At 43.5% G+C, this 13,213-nt stretch overlaps 3 protein-coding genes across 4 annotated transcripts; 2 read left to right on the forward strand and 1 right to left on the reverse strand.

Moving 5' to 3' along the window:
- The first annotated feature begins 620 nt into the window (after nucleotides 1-620).
- LOC118103396 (G-protein coupled bile acid receptor 1) lies at nucleotides 621-4,193 on the forward strand. 2 transcript variants are annotated; one of them, XM_035150297.2, is made up of 2 exons: nucleotides 621-890; nucleotides 2,135-4,193. In XM_035150297.2, exon 2 carries the CDS (start codon nucleotides 2,373-2,375, stop codon nucleotides 3,396-3,398), a length of 1,026 nt encoding a protein of 341 aa, XP_035006188.1. In that variant the 5' UTR covers nucleotides 621-890; nucleotides 2,135-2,372; the 3' UTR covers nucleotides 3,399-4,193. The 2 variants fall into 2 exon arrangements, with proteins under 2 accessions (XP_035006188.1, XP_035006189.1); XM_035150298.2 differs by having other exon boundaries at nucleotides 2,305-4,193.
- A 1,261-nt stretch (nucleotides 4,194-5,454) lies between these two features.
- Nucleotides 5,455-9,027, reverse strand: LOC118103489 (keratin, type II cytoskeletal 8). The gene is made up of 9 exons (XM_035150493.2): nucleotides 8,764-9,027; nucleotides 7,762-7,970; nucleotides 7,575-7,635; nucleotides 7,336-7,431; nucleotides 6,676-6,840; nucleotides 6,368-6,493; nucleotides 6,065-6,285; nucleotides 5,945-5,970; nucleotides 5,455-5,642 (listed from the first exon to the last, which is right to left on the reverse strand). The coding sequence occupies exons 1-9, from the start codon at nucleotides 8,917-8,919 to the stop codon at nucleotides 5,635-5,637; spliced, it is 1,068 nt and encodes a 355-aa protein (XP_035006384.1). The 5' UTR covers nucleotides 8,920-9,027; the 3' UTR covers nucleotides 5,455-5,634.
- A 210-nt stretch (nucleotides 9,028-9,237) lies between these two features.
- On the forward strand, nucleotides 9,238-12,430 carry LOC118103672 (keratin, type I cytoskeletal 18). The gene is made up of 8 exons (XM_035150832.2): nucleotides 9,238-9,667; nucleotides 9,776-9,858; nucleotides 9,950-10,106; nucleotides 10,197-10,358; nucleotides 10,446-10,571; nucleotides 11,004-11,233; nucleotides 11,507-11,541; nucleotides 12,123-12,430. The coding sequence occupies exons 1-8, from the start codon at nucleotides 9,290-9,292 to the stop codon at nucleotides 12,428-12,430; spliced, it is 1,479 nt and encodes a 492-aa protein (XP_035006723.2). The 5' UTR covers nucleotides 9,238-9,289.
- Nucleotides 12,431-13,213: the final 783 nt, after the last annotated feature.

Here is a 13,213-nt window from a genome sequence, read left to right on the forward strand (position 1 = left end):
TACTTAGGGGAAAGTGTGGCCGGGACTCACACTTAAATAAACTGACAGCATCTTATTAATTACTAAAAATACTTATAACACCCAAATGACTACATTAAAGGTGGGTCCTTTAAAATCCATAGGGGGGGCAAGTTTCAAGAACTAGTCTTTTATTGTGTTAAATGAGAAAAAAGATTATTCCTGTTAGATTCAAACAAATACTTATTCCTCCAACATTTTTCTCAGACAATTTCATGTTGTGATTTTCCAACTGGGCTTTGTTCCGCTGCAGAGGATAAATATCGGGGGGCCTTCTTGAAGTGTCTGGGGGGGGCCGTGATGGAGAGTGTGAAGACAAACAACAGGCCATGCCCAACACCGACGTTAACCTGGAATGTTCTTATCTTTTTTCAGGCTGCTGGCGATTACGGCTTCCCATCGTCGTCTTCCATTCATGGATGTGCACTCCAGGCCTGGACAGTGGGGGCAAGAAATATGCAAGGGGCCAATGAAGGTAAGAGTTTGAGGGGGTTAATGGTCATTTCTGTCTCATCCAGTCACCCCCCCTCAGGAAAAGACAGACCTACATTAGTCTATAACTCCCCTCCTCCTCTTCCTCCTCCTCCTTTCCAGTATGCACTTCCCCTTTAAAGTATCTGAGAGGAACAGCCGCACACTTGGCTTCTCTCTCTGCGTCTCTCTCGGAGTCAGTGGTGGGGAAAGGCTGCTGGGGCTGAGTGGACCGAAGGGATTTTGACTGATAATAGAAGCTCCTGTAGTTTGTGGTGGAGGTGACACAGGCTGTGGGTATGAAATGCAGGGGAAAGTTAACAGGAGAGTGATAAGAAACTCGGTTTTACTTGAATTTCCTTTGGCAGAGGATACATGTCTGGACTGTGCATCCCCAAAAGGTAAGAGTACTACTAGTTTGTGCATAAAAAGGCAAAGATTATTACATATTTTTCTTGATATTCATTAAATCACATCATAGATAGTGTTCGGAGTTCAGAATTATTGATGATATCATGTGTATTTTATCCCTTTTCAGTTTCCTCTGATTCTAAGACAAATCCGGAAATATCTTTAAAACTAATTTAATGAAAGAGAGTCGACAGAAAACACAAAACTAAGCCAGAATAAATATGATTCATGTTCCTGTGCATGTTTACACCTTTTTAAGACTCTTTTAAGACAATACTCACTGAAACTGGAACAGGACTTTGGTACCATAAAATTCCTTTCACTGAGTTTTGTTTGCTTGTAAATCGGTGTTTGCTCCTTTATATATATATATATATATTCAATATATATATATATGCATACTGGTAATACTGATATGATGCAATATTTGATTTCAAAGTTGCATATATGATGTTCATCTTTGTTTTAAATGATTGTTGCACTGTTATTACAATAATCCTCTTTCGATGGCAGATATGCACTGAGCTAAAAAGGGAGACACAATAAAGCTGAACCATAAAGCAAATTGACATAAAACTATGTGTTAAATGTAGGTGGGGTAAATTTGCCTCAAGATATCACTTTCTACATTATAATAGAAACAAAGGCCGGCGTAACCCCAGAGTCCCCTGCTGATCAATTATTGATTGACAGCAGCCGAACGTCCATTGACATGTGCTCTTGGCTGTTAGCGAACGGGTTTGGTTTGTTTCAGTGGTCAACAAACTGCCTCCTTCAGCCAATTCTGTGGATTCTGCGTCGTTTGTCTTGACGATTTTACTAGAAAATCAATCAATCAAAATGTTGTTGTAAAACTCATATTCCCAAATCACAATTTGCCTCATAGGTTTTAACAAGGTGCCATAAAAAACGTTTTAAAAGGGTTATAAACATGTAGAAACCTCAGAGAGAGCAACAAGTGAGGGATCCCTCTCCCAGGAAGGACAGAAGGGCAATAGATGTCACGTTAAAATGTTATCATGCAGAATTTGCTATTTGTTGTGTTGCTTCTCATTGTTCTGTTGCCGCAGGAACAAATCGTTGGTGTAATGGTAAAACGAAACCTAACTGATTCCCCAATATTTGAAATGTTTCACACCAGAATTTGTGTGAAGGAAGAAAGTGAAATAGAAAGGAACTCATTTCTGCTTTTCCTCCTTTCTTCCATTCTCCCTCCATCTTTTTCCAATTTCAGCAAAGTTGAACAAGGACATCTTTTTTTATCCCTTTATCCTTTCATCCTACAATATGCCCTTTTCTGGATAAGCTTCTGGAAGAGCTCAGGTCATTTTGGATATTAGTTCCTGGTCCTGTTCTGGACAGAGTCTCCTCATTTACTCCAGTTATGACGGTGTTTCTCTGCAGGGTAGCTGCACCTTAATGGGAGTGGTGCCGGGCTGCGAATGTGAGCAAGTCTCCAGATTCCAATCGCGATGGACGACAATGACTCCTTCTTCGGCCTCTCCAGGGAGCAGCTCATCTATGCCATCACCGTGCCGCTGTCGACCTCCATCATCCTGGCCAACCTCGTCATCATCCTGGGCATCGCCTGGAACCGCCAGCTCCACAACACGCCCAACTACTTCTTCCTCAGCCTGCTGGTGGCGGACATGTGCACGGGTGTGGCGCTGCCTTTCATACCGCTCATGGGCCTGAACCGGGAGTTGAGCTTCAGCTCCTGCTTGGTGGCGCACATATTTCCAAACTTCCTCTTCTTGGCGTTCCTCTTCAACCTGGTAATGGTGCACTACGAGCGCTACATTTGCATTGTCACCCCCCTGCATTACAATAACTTGTGGATGCATCGCAGCTTTCCTCTAGCGTTGCTCGTGGTGTGGGTGCCTCCGCTTCTGTACGCATGTCTACCTGCTTTCGGGTGGAACAACTGGACAGGACCAGATTGGAACGGCTGTTGTTGTGCAGGTAGCCAAAATTTGACCCTACTTTCAAACTGTTCAACAAATGGAACCACCTGCTGCTCGTACCGGCGAGTATTCCCCAACGCTTTCATCTACTTAGAGGTGTATGGACTCGTCCTGCCTGCTATTCTTACCATCGCTGCCATGACTGGCCGTGTCCTGTGGATCACCCGAGGCCAGCTGAAGGACATTTGCCGCCTCCATCGCTCGGTGGATCGGGGCAGTCAGGCCTCGTACCAGGAGCAGAGGCTGAACCTGCGGTACACTCGCTGCGTGGTGGCCGTGTCGCTGACTTTCCTCGCCTGCTGGGTTCCCTACCTCATCTACATGCACGTCTGCGTCGCCGTCTTGCTCAGCGACACCAAGAGGAACTCCACCGCTCACATCGTGCTGTCCTGCACTGGCATCGGGAGCATGGCCGTGGTGCCACTGGTGCTCGGCCTGGCCAACAAGCAGTACACGGAGCCGGCGTACAAACTTCTCCAGAAACTCAGAGACAGGTGGAGAAAGACGCAGGCGTCAGAGGAGGTGGCGGTCTGAGAAAACACGAATGATTCTGAATATTTATGAAGATAAATCCGCACGAAATGATGATGAACTGCATGCACACAGTCGGCCGAGAGGGGAAATATTTATTTACAAAATTAAAACACATTGTCTTTGTTTCTTTCACAATATATTTTAGGGCCCCTGACCAAATGACAACGTCACACTTCTATGATATTAACTTAATTATTTAAATGTATGTTTTTCTGGGGGCATCAGAAAATGGTTTGAGCTCCAGAGATTAAAAAATAAGTAACATTGTTGAAACTGCAAAACCTCCACAGTGCACCTTTAAAATAGAAATTGTACAATATGTTGGAACAACGAGCAAAGAAAATGAACATTTTGTTTCAGATTATCGCACAACTTACACTTGAATAAACCTAATAACACATATTTATTTAACATAAGAGCTCATTGGCTAATTTACACAATGTTTGATGGTGATGAATTTAAATGTTTGCCTCCAGATTTTGAATCCATTATCCTCTCAAAATGATTTTGGGATTTCCTGCCAGACAGATTTTCCTGTAACCAGCAGACCGATCAGATTCTTCTTGTCTATGAGGGGGCAGAGCCTCATTTTTATATTAATGCTCTTTAAAAATGTCCAAATAGGCCTGTATGTTGGTGTTAGCCTTTTCAATGGTGTCCTTGTTGCAAGAAAATCTTAAAAAATGATTTTCAAGAGGGTGAACAACAAGCAAGCTGAAATGTAACTATAACATCATGCAGGAAGGTTAAATAAAACAATAAAGCTCAGAGACAAACCTGCTCTGCACATCAGTATCACTTCTCGTAAATTTTCTCCATCTGTCAACCCCCCCCCCCTGCCTGCAATGTTTACTCCTACTTCCCTCACCAATGTTTATCTATATACTGGCATGCAAGAGGAGAAAGGGGGAGAGGGGATGCATCCACAGGCCGTAATACATCTACGGGACATGAGGAGATTAGGCCGGAAAAGAAACATGAAGGGAAAACCATCTGAAAGTCAAAGTTGAGGATCCACAGAGTTATGAGTTTCCACTTTCAGTCACATTTCGATAAAAAAGTTGGAGGCATGTCAAAAGCTGTTGCAGGCTCGTGTGTCAGGGGAACGTCTGTGTTCAAAGAGGAAAATGAGATTTCGATTTTCTAATGTCATTAAAGGCAGAATGTGTCGTGGCATTTGTTCTTCCCAAAGCAAAATGTGATTTTAAATCGTGTGCACAGAGCATGTGGGTGGAAAAAGGGACAGACGGCAATTAAGTCAAGGAGGAGAAGCGGCCTTTAATCGAGTCAAACGGCGAAACAAGGTCTGACCTGTTGTGGGACATTAGGACGTATGTGACATCGTCATGTGGCTGAACAGCCGTGTACCAGTGTGTTTTCCACATCAGAGCATTGTGTTCATGTCAGGAAGACAGAGAAGAGGAGGAGGAAACTGGATGAGGCTCCACCTCCTCTCCTCTGTATCAAAACAAATCTCTGAACAAACACTGTCTCTGTCTTTAGCACATTTATGTAATTGTCTGACATTCAAAATGATTAAAGCCCCTTTCCAATGCTAAGATAAGCTACATATGAGTGGCATCAATCTCTGGCTAAGACTAGAATTACTTCCCGGTATTTGTACGCCTCCGTCAACCAGTGCACTTTCAGTCTAAATATGTTTTCTTCCAGACTCACAAGGGATGAGAAGATAAACATGTGAGGAAATACAGATGAAGACCAACAGAACAGAAACATTCCTTTGACCATCTGCTTGATCCCACAATTTCCATATTTCATTCATTCCAAAGAAAGAGTCGGGTGATTTTTCTGCTGCACAAAGACAATATTTTATTCTTATTTTGCTCACAAATGTAGAGGAAATACATTGATTCCACCAAAGAGCACCACACGATAAGAAAGGCTGAAAAACACAGCACTGACATAAAAGTTTCCAAGTTCAAGCACAAATTCTGCGAAAAAACCTCCCAAGAAGCTGCGGATGAAAGAGTTTCATTGATCCAACCATGTTTGAATTCACATTTTGCGGATATCAGGTAATTTCTGCGGTGACGGACAGCCCCGCTCAACTGTCGGAGTAATGGGAGCTTCCCGACACGACCCTGCCCGACTCCACCTCCACCCGGATGAGCAGGCGCTTCTTGGAGGCGGGGTCCGCAGGCGGTGGGTTGGGGCAGCTTCTCGGGCAGGTGAGTGTCTGCGTGCAGGTAAGGACTTGGATTGGTTGGTTGGTTTTTTAGATACCTGATTGAAAGAGAGGTTTGATTTTAGTGGGACACGATACATCAATCAATCATGAGAATTATGTGACGTATTGAATAGATACAGATTTATGTGTCCATTTTTTAATTCAACTATTCATTAGATCTTAGATTTGTATATTGTATATTTTTATCATATGTTATAGAAGGCAAACCTTATTATTACTAAGGTTGGTAACCACTGTAAACACCAACATGCAACAATAAAACCCAGAAATAAACATCAATATTCTTTGTATTTCACAGTTTTTATGCTTTTTTATGATTTCAGAAAAAGGTTCTCACCTGTGTGGCGCATCAGGCCGTGCATTCTTCACAGGGATGGAGCAGAGACAGTGGTTAGCGCGAGAATCAATGAATCGTGTTATTAACGAGTGAATACACCAAACACCGATGTTGTCATACCTCTCTTCCTCGCCCTCCAGCAGCTTGCGGTACGTGGCGATCTCGATGTCCAGCGCCAGCTTCAGGTTCATCAGCTCCTGGTGCTCGCGGATCTGCCCGGTCAAGTCCTGCTTGGCCCGCCTCAGGGCCTCCTCCAGCTGGGCGATGTCCTCCCGGGCCTTCTGCAGGCTGTTGTCGCCCTCGTCACGCATGCCGTCGATGTCCTTCCTCAGAGACTCTTCCTACAGAGAGAGGAAGAGGAGCTGAAGGCTGCTTGGATGAAGACAACTGAAATCGAACTTTGCGTCTATGTGATTTTCTAACCTTCCTCATGAGAGCCTCCAGGTCACCGTTGAGCCTCTGGATGTGGCGAACCAAGTCTGAGATCTCCCTCTTTAAATCACGCACGTCCTGCTCACGCTGTCCTGCAGTTTGGACCATGGCGTCTATCTGTGTGGGGAAATGTGAACAATGTTGAGGATTAGGATGTAGAATAAGTTTTAAAGATATTTAGTAGTAACTGAGATTTAAAAGAAAATATCAAACTTTGTCAAGCTCAAAAAAGCTATCACTGAGTTCATCTTGTTATTATTGTTATTATTGTACAGATGTTTTAGCATCATCCTCCTCACCTTCCTCTGGTTCCATTGCTCGGCCTCCAATCTGGTGCGGTTGGCCACCTCGGCGTACTGATTCTTGACGTTCTCTACGATCTCGTTCATGTCCAGAGACCGCTTGCTGTTGTCGGGCAGGATCACCGTCTTGTTCTGCACGAGGGACTCCAGCTCCTTGATCTCCTGCAGGGGGCAGACACGAGCACGAAAAATATTGTTCTTTCATCCTCATTCTTTGGTGTTAAAGGTTCAGTGAGTAGTATTTAGTGACATCTAGTGGTGAAGTTGCATGTTGCAGCTGAATACCCCTCACCTCACCCTCCCCTTGACAGACAACCTGTGTAGCCTAAAAAACATGGCGGCCTCCGTAGAGAGGAGCCGCTCCTGATGTAAATATAAAGTCTTTAAATATAAAGGGCTCATTCTAGGGTAAAGATAATTCATACAATTTAGATGAAACACACAAGTGAAAACAATAATTTTATATTCATTTTGTCCCAATAGATCAATTTCACCTAAATCTTACACACTGCACCTTTAATTGTCATTTAAAACCCCCAGGGTGGGAATCACTGCTGTACAATATCATATGTTAGAATGTATAACCTTTTTAATGTACATTAAGTAGAAAACCACAAAGGAGAGAATAATAAAAAATAAAATAAACCCCATTATTACCTCATCATAGCCAATCCTGAGGAAGTCCAGTTTTCCCATCAGGTCCTCCAGGTCCAGGGCCAGAGTCACTTCCTCCAAGTGACCTTCATCTACATCCTGTTTGTATAAATATATGAATACCAATATGGTAACATGAGGAATTTGCCTCCAAAATATCATATTTCAAAATATAGTACTTAGCAGTTTGATATAGATAAAATACAGCATGTATTAAGTGTTAATTAAGTGGCTCACGGTACCTTTTTGCTGACGATAAAATCATTCTCCACATCAGCTTTCTTCAGCAACTCGTCCTCATACCTGAGACCAAGTGAAAATAAAGGGTGAACATTTCATTTGTGCCCATTTAAATCATCTGAATGAATGATCTTGCTCATTCTCATATTCCCATTCACTTATAGCCCCCCCCCAGTGTGAGGTGCTGACCTCCTCTTGGTGTCCTCCACCTCGTCCTGGTTCTTGATCAGCTCGTCCTGCAGCTTGTCCTGGTCCTGGAGCAAGGTCTCGATCTGCTGCTCCAGCTCGTTCTCCAGCTGCTTCACGATGTCGTCCACCTTCCCCTCGTACTCCTCCTGCTCCTTGAGGATCTTCATCTTCGTGTCCAGCTTCTTGTTTTCGTCCTCCAGGTTTTTCACCTGAGGCGGAGGGAAACAAATGTACTTAAGCTCAAATTTTAAAAAAGTCCCATTCTGCTATGTTGTGCTGCAGCTGAGGTTTTACATGTTATGTGGTTCATGTTGATAATGACAGGTGAGGATGTTTTTGCTCACTGAAATTATGTGCGTAGCCTGTTATCATGTTTGCTGTCGAGAAAGAATGTAGAGAGACGAGGAGATTAAAGGAGTGTTTAATCTGTGAACCAAATGTAATTACATCTGTTGTTTTTACTCAAAAACCAAAGATTCCTTTAAACCCTGAGTTTTTTACGAGTGAAGACCCTTGTAAGTACTTCTCATGGCCTCAGGTGACAGAATGGTTCACAGCTCAGAGCGTGAGACTGAGCCACGCTCCGGGATCAGTCATATATACATACATATAATCAACTGGCAAAACATAGTGTGTCTTGATTGCCTGATTTAATTAATTTGTATTGTTTTATTATTATTATTTGTATCTTATATCATTGTTTGAAATAAAAAATTTTAATGTATTTAATATTTTTCACATCACTTCAATATTTTAGAATACTATTATTTACTTTTTTACTTTGTCTAAAATATTTTATCTATTCTAATCCTGTTTCAATAAAGAGAACATCGTTGCTTTAGTTAAGAATTTTCCTAAATATTTAAGTTATTTGTGTATTATTAGCAGCAGCAGCAGCAGTAGTAGTAGTAGTAGTAATATAGTAGTAGTAGTAGTAGTAGTATTACTGTTATCAATAACTGATGGATCACTTGCAGAGATCAGACACTGTGATTTACAGACCTTGTCAATCAGCTGGACGAACTTGTCGTTGAGTCCCACCATGTCGTCCTTCTCCCTGGTTTTACCGGAGGGGTTGATCTTGGTGGGCTGACTCCTGGCCGGGCCCTTGCCCCCTGGGGAGTAGGTCTGGCTGCTGTAATCTCTGGGCTGAGACATGCTGGAGGCTGGAGGTGTAGATGCTGGAGGAACGAGCGGTGAAGGCACCGACAGCTCCCCGCAGCAGCTGCTTTTAAACCGGACAGGGACCACCCATCACCTCGCCACTGCTCCCCATGTGTCCAATCACAAGAGGACAAGTGCACATCACAGTGAGAAATAGGAAAAAGTCAACATGAAATACTTGAATTTCCAGTGTGAGCCAGTTTGTCAGGAGTGTTGTTGGGCACTGGGAGCCAATGGCACCACTGGGGGGCGGATTCGTGCGTAAAAAGCAGGTATAAAACCTACCTGCATCCTTTGCCTCCATCAGGTGACTCTCCCAGCTGAAATACAGTCCGTGTGAGCTCTCTGACATCCAGCTGCAGTCATGCCTTCAAACACCTCCGCCAGCATGTTCGGTGGAGCCGGGGGAAGGGGATCCAGGGCGTCCGTGGCGAGCCTCCAGGGGCTGCGCAACGTCCTGCGCAACGAGCCGGAGAAGGACTCCCCGCGCCCCGCACCTGCAGCTCAGGCCACACCTGCAGCTCCAGCCGCTCCCGCAGCGACCGCAGCCCCCGCAGATGACAAGCAAACTCTGCGGGGTCTCAACGATCGCCTGTCCGGATACCTGAACAGGGTGAAGCAGCTGAGGGAGGAGAACGACAACCTGGAGAAGCAGATCGATGAGATTTTGGCCAAGAGGAAGACACCTGAGGGTCGAGACTGGGATGAGACCGAGAAACCCCTGGATGAGCTCAAGAACAAGGTCTGTCATCAGATTCTAAGAATAAATAAATAACTTAGGTACTTTTATTTGAAATAAGAGACCATTGAAATATTCCTGTTAATATACATCCTGCATTTTTCTCCTTAGATCAAAGATATCGCCATGGACAATGCCAAGCTGCTGCTCCAGATTGACAACACCAAGTTGGCCAACCAGGACTTCCAGAACAAGTAGGATTTGGTCTGCAGAATAATTACAACCACAATTTTGGATGAAGTGAGTATTTGTGCATCACTCTTGGATTGTTTCTCCTGTTTGCAGGGAGGAAGATGAGAAAAAGGCCCGCAAGGAACTGGAAAACGACTTGGAGGATCTGAAGAGGACGGCTGAGGACACCAGGCTGAACTGCGAGCAGACGAAGAAGGAGACTGACCTGGTGAAGGAGGAGCTGCAGCGCCTCAAGCGAGAACACAAAGAGGTGAGGCTTCAAAACTAAAACATAAATCACACACACTTTTAAGATTGAGATGTGAGATGTGAGGCAAAATTGCAATTGTGGCTCTTGCAGGACGTGAATGGCCTGTGTGAGAAGATCAAGGATTCTGAGGTTATCGTCGAGATTGACTCCCAGAATTCCAAACTGGCCGATAATCTCAACAAGATCCGCGGCCAGTACGATAAACTGGCCAAGAAGAACCTAAAGGACACTGACGATTGGTACCAGAGCAAGGTACAGTACCTGCAGGCTGTCCTTCTATCTCCTCCCTACCTCCCCCTGTTGATGTCACCATGTTCATCTTGTCCCCCCTCTCTCCAGTTTGACAACATCAAGGTGGTGGAGGCCCAAAACGTGGAGGTCCTGCATTCTGGAAAGTCAGAGCACAAGGATCTGCTCAAACAGAAACAAATGCTGGAAATTAAGATCCAGAGTTTGCAGAGCAAGGTAAACACAACACGAAATGGACTAGAACAAAGAGAAATCCCCTGGAACCAAACAATACCAATATGCAAAGTGTTCATAACCCATTCTCAAGACGTGTGAGTGTTTTGTAAAAGGTTGTGACATCTGACAAATAAAAGATCCCACTCAGAACCCAAAGTCCCCAAAAACCCTTGAAGCTAAATATTTATGTCACAATATCTTTATGTCAGGAATGCTAAACCCCCCCCCCACAGGATACCTGTCTCACAAACTTCCTGACTCCCCTGTCATTACACTGTGAACCTGCTACTTTAATCCAGACAAACTCTTGGTCCGTCTCACTGTAGTCTGACAAACCACCTGGATCAACAAGCTATGATGATGTAAAAGTTCACTGTAACCTATTATGTGTTCTTCGAAGTTTGTACATCATTGGTATATTACTCCTTTCAGATCCGAAACCTGGAGGAAAGCCAGAGGAACACCGAGATGGAGTACGGTCAATGCCTGGTCCCTCTCAACGGGGGGATACTGAGCCTGTCGGCGCAGTTGGAGAAGGTGAGGTCGCAGGTGGAGCACCACGCGGACAACAACAAGAACCTGCTGTGCGTCAAGATGAAGCTGGAGTCGGAAATCAATAGCTACCAGCAGCTGATCCTCGGGATGACCACTGACCCTGAGAGGTGAGGACGGTCGGAGAGGGATAATGATGGTTGTAAACGGTGGGAAACGTGATGGTTGCTCGTCACTACAACCAATTGAGTTTAACGTGTTGAGAAATACACAGTTAGATGAGAAGATTGATAAAATGTTCACGATAATACGATAAATTTCAAAGCTACAGCCAGTCCCGTTTCTTTTGGCATAAACACACCCCAACACATAGGAAAAGAAAAATACGGTAGACCTTTTTCCCCTACATACTTTAGCATACTTATCCTCTTCTCCCCTGACAGCTTGGAGTTCTCTTTAGAGGACGCAGTTCACAGCGGTAAGTTACACATCCAGCTGATATAAAAAGATCATAATGATTCCAGCTTGTTTTTGCCAAGAAAGATCAGGTTTCAGTTTGGTCTTGTAAATTGTAAATCACGTGGTTTACACCTTTCCGTTCTTTTTTGAATCAACAGCAAGGTTGATGGAGTTGTGTGCAGAGTTAATGCATGAACACTAACCCTCACATCACTCTTGATTTAAGGAATAGTTTTGTGAAGTGTGCGTGTTTGCTTTCTTGCCAAGAGTCACAAGAAATGATTGCTTAGTTTAGCTTAAAACTGGGTTGTAACTAGTTGTAGCGTCTTCGTTGGACATGAGAGTCCAAAGCATCGCGAGAAAGCAAATAGGCATATTTCCAAAATGTTCTAGTGTTGTTTTCACATTTCACCCTGTAACCACTTGCAAACACACCCAATTTAACCCAATGTCATTTGTCCTGTTTCCAACAAACTCGGGGACTTGTTGATTTCTAGCAGTAGCCCACTGAATTAAAAGAAAGGCAGAGGGACCAAAGGGAAGATAAACACAGTTATTTGCCTAAAGCTCGTAAAATCTGACTCATCTTCTTGTTTGCAGAACGGCCAAAGCCTGACAACCAGGTGCCGGAGAAGCAGCAGAAAGTGAAAGAAGAAGCCGCTGTGAAGAAAGAGAAGAACCCAGCGAACAAATCCACCCCTCCTGCTGGAGGAGAGCCCACCAAGGCCGAGGAAGTCGCTGCCAATAACGCAGAGGCTCCAAATGCACCAAAAGGCAAAACCGAAAAGAAAACCAAGACCAAAACTAAGAAGGGTTCATCATCTTCCTCCTCATCCTCTTCTTCCTCCTCTGATTCCGAGAAGGAAGAAGATAAGCCCAAGACGGAGGGTGAAGTCGCAAACACTTGACCTTAAAAAGCTAAAAGGTTTTCTGTCAATCAGCCAAGTTTCCTATTAACCGACTGCTGCTGCCAAACCTGAAAAGCTTCTACGAGATTTTGTTTTCTCTGATGTCAGAAAATAAAGACATTTGTTGCCAAAAGTGAATCATATTGTTTTTTCGTTTTTCATCATAACATTACCATAAACTGTGGGGTGGCTCAGCTACTTTGATAAAGCAGACACTATGTTTTGCCAAAATTTAAATGTATGAACTTTTATTATTATAATATAATTACTATATTATATAACTTCATGGTTTTGATTGTAAATTGTCAGAAAACTTTCATAATAATATCCCACAACACAAGGTGACATCACCATCACGTCTCGTTTTGTCCGACCAGTCGTTCAAAACCCACAAATACTCAATCAACATTTAGAAAAACAGCAAAGTCACACATTAGAAAAACTGAAACTGTCCCATGTTCTGCATTTATGCTTGAAAAACAACTTTAAAAAATCATTTTCTTCTCTTTTGACTGATGAATAACGTGTTTATAATAGAATATTTATAGTAACAGCCGCCATGAACCACATGCACACAACATGCTTTCCACCTGCCTGGGAGACAAACTCAGGAAATGAGCAGACAATGCAAGAAATACATTTTTGGAATAATAAATATTTGAAACATCTGTAAGTAGAGATGTAGACTTCTGAAAAGAGAATAAACTTTAAACATATATTACAAAAACAAGGTTGTTTTTCACAAGTGTTTATATCAACAGCAACAACCAATAGAGAACCATG

Source organism: Hippoglossus stenolepis, chromosome 24, assembly GCF_022539355.2.
Source record: "Hippoglossus stenolepis isolate QCI-W04-F060 chromosome 24, HSTE1.2, whole genome shotgun sequence".
In the NCBI taxonomy this organism is placed as follows: Eukaryota; Metazoa; Chordata; class Actinopteri; order Pleuronectiformes; family Pleuronectidae; genus Hippoglossus; species Hippoglossus stenolepis.

Bases quoted from the DNA above. Each gene is read 5' to 3' on its own strand.
- LOC118103396 (XM_035150297.2), top strand. From the start codon at position 2,373: ATGGACGACAATGACTCCTTCTTCGGCCTCTCCAGGGAGCAGCTCATC.
- LOC118103489 (XM_035150493.2), bottom strand. From the start codon at position 8,919: ATGTCTCAGCCCAGAGATTACAGCAGCCAGACCTACTCCCCAGGGGGC. The intron at 7,971-8,763 runs GTCTGTAAATCA...CCTCCGCCTCAG, and splicing joins TCGTCCAGCTGATTGACAAG to GTGAAAAACCTGGAGGACGA. The intron at 6,494-6,675 runs GTGAGGAGGATG...TTCCCCACACAG, and splicing joins AGCAATGGAACCAGAGGAAG to ATAGACGCCATGGTCCAAAC.
- LOC118103672 (XM_035150832.2), top strand. From the start codon at position 9,290: ATGCCTTCAAACACCTCCGCCAGCATGTTCGGTGGAGCCGGGGGAAGG. The intron at 9,668-9,775 runs GTCTGTCATCAG...TTTTCTCCTTAG, and splicing joins TGGATGAGCTCAAGAACAAG to ATCAAAGATATCGCCATGGA. The intron at 9,859-9,949 runs GTAGGATTTGGT...TCCTGTTTGCAG, and splicing joins AACCAGGACTTCCAGAACAA to GGAGGAAGATGAGAAAAAGG.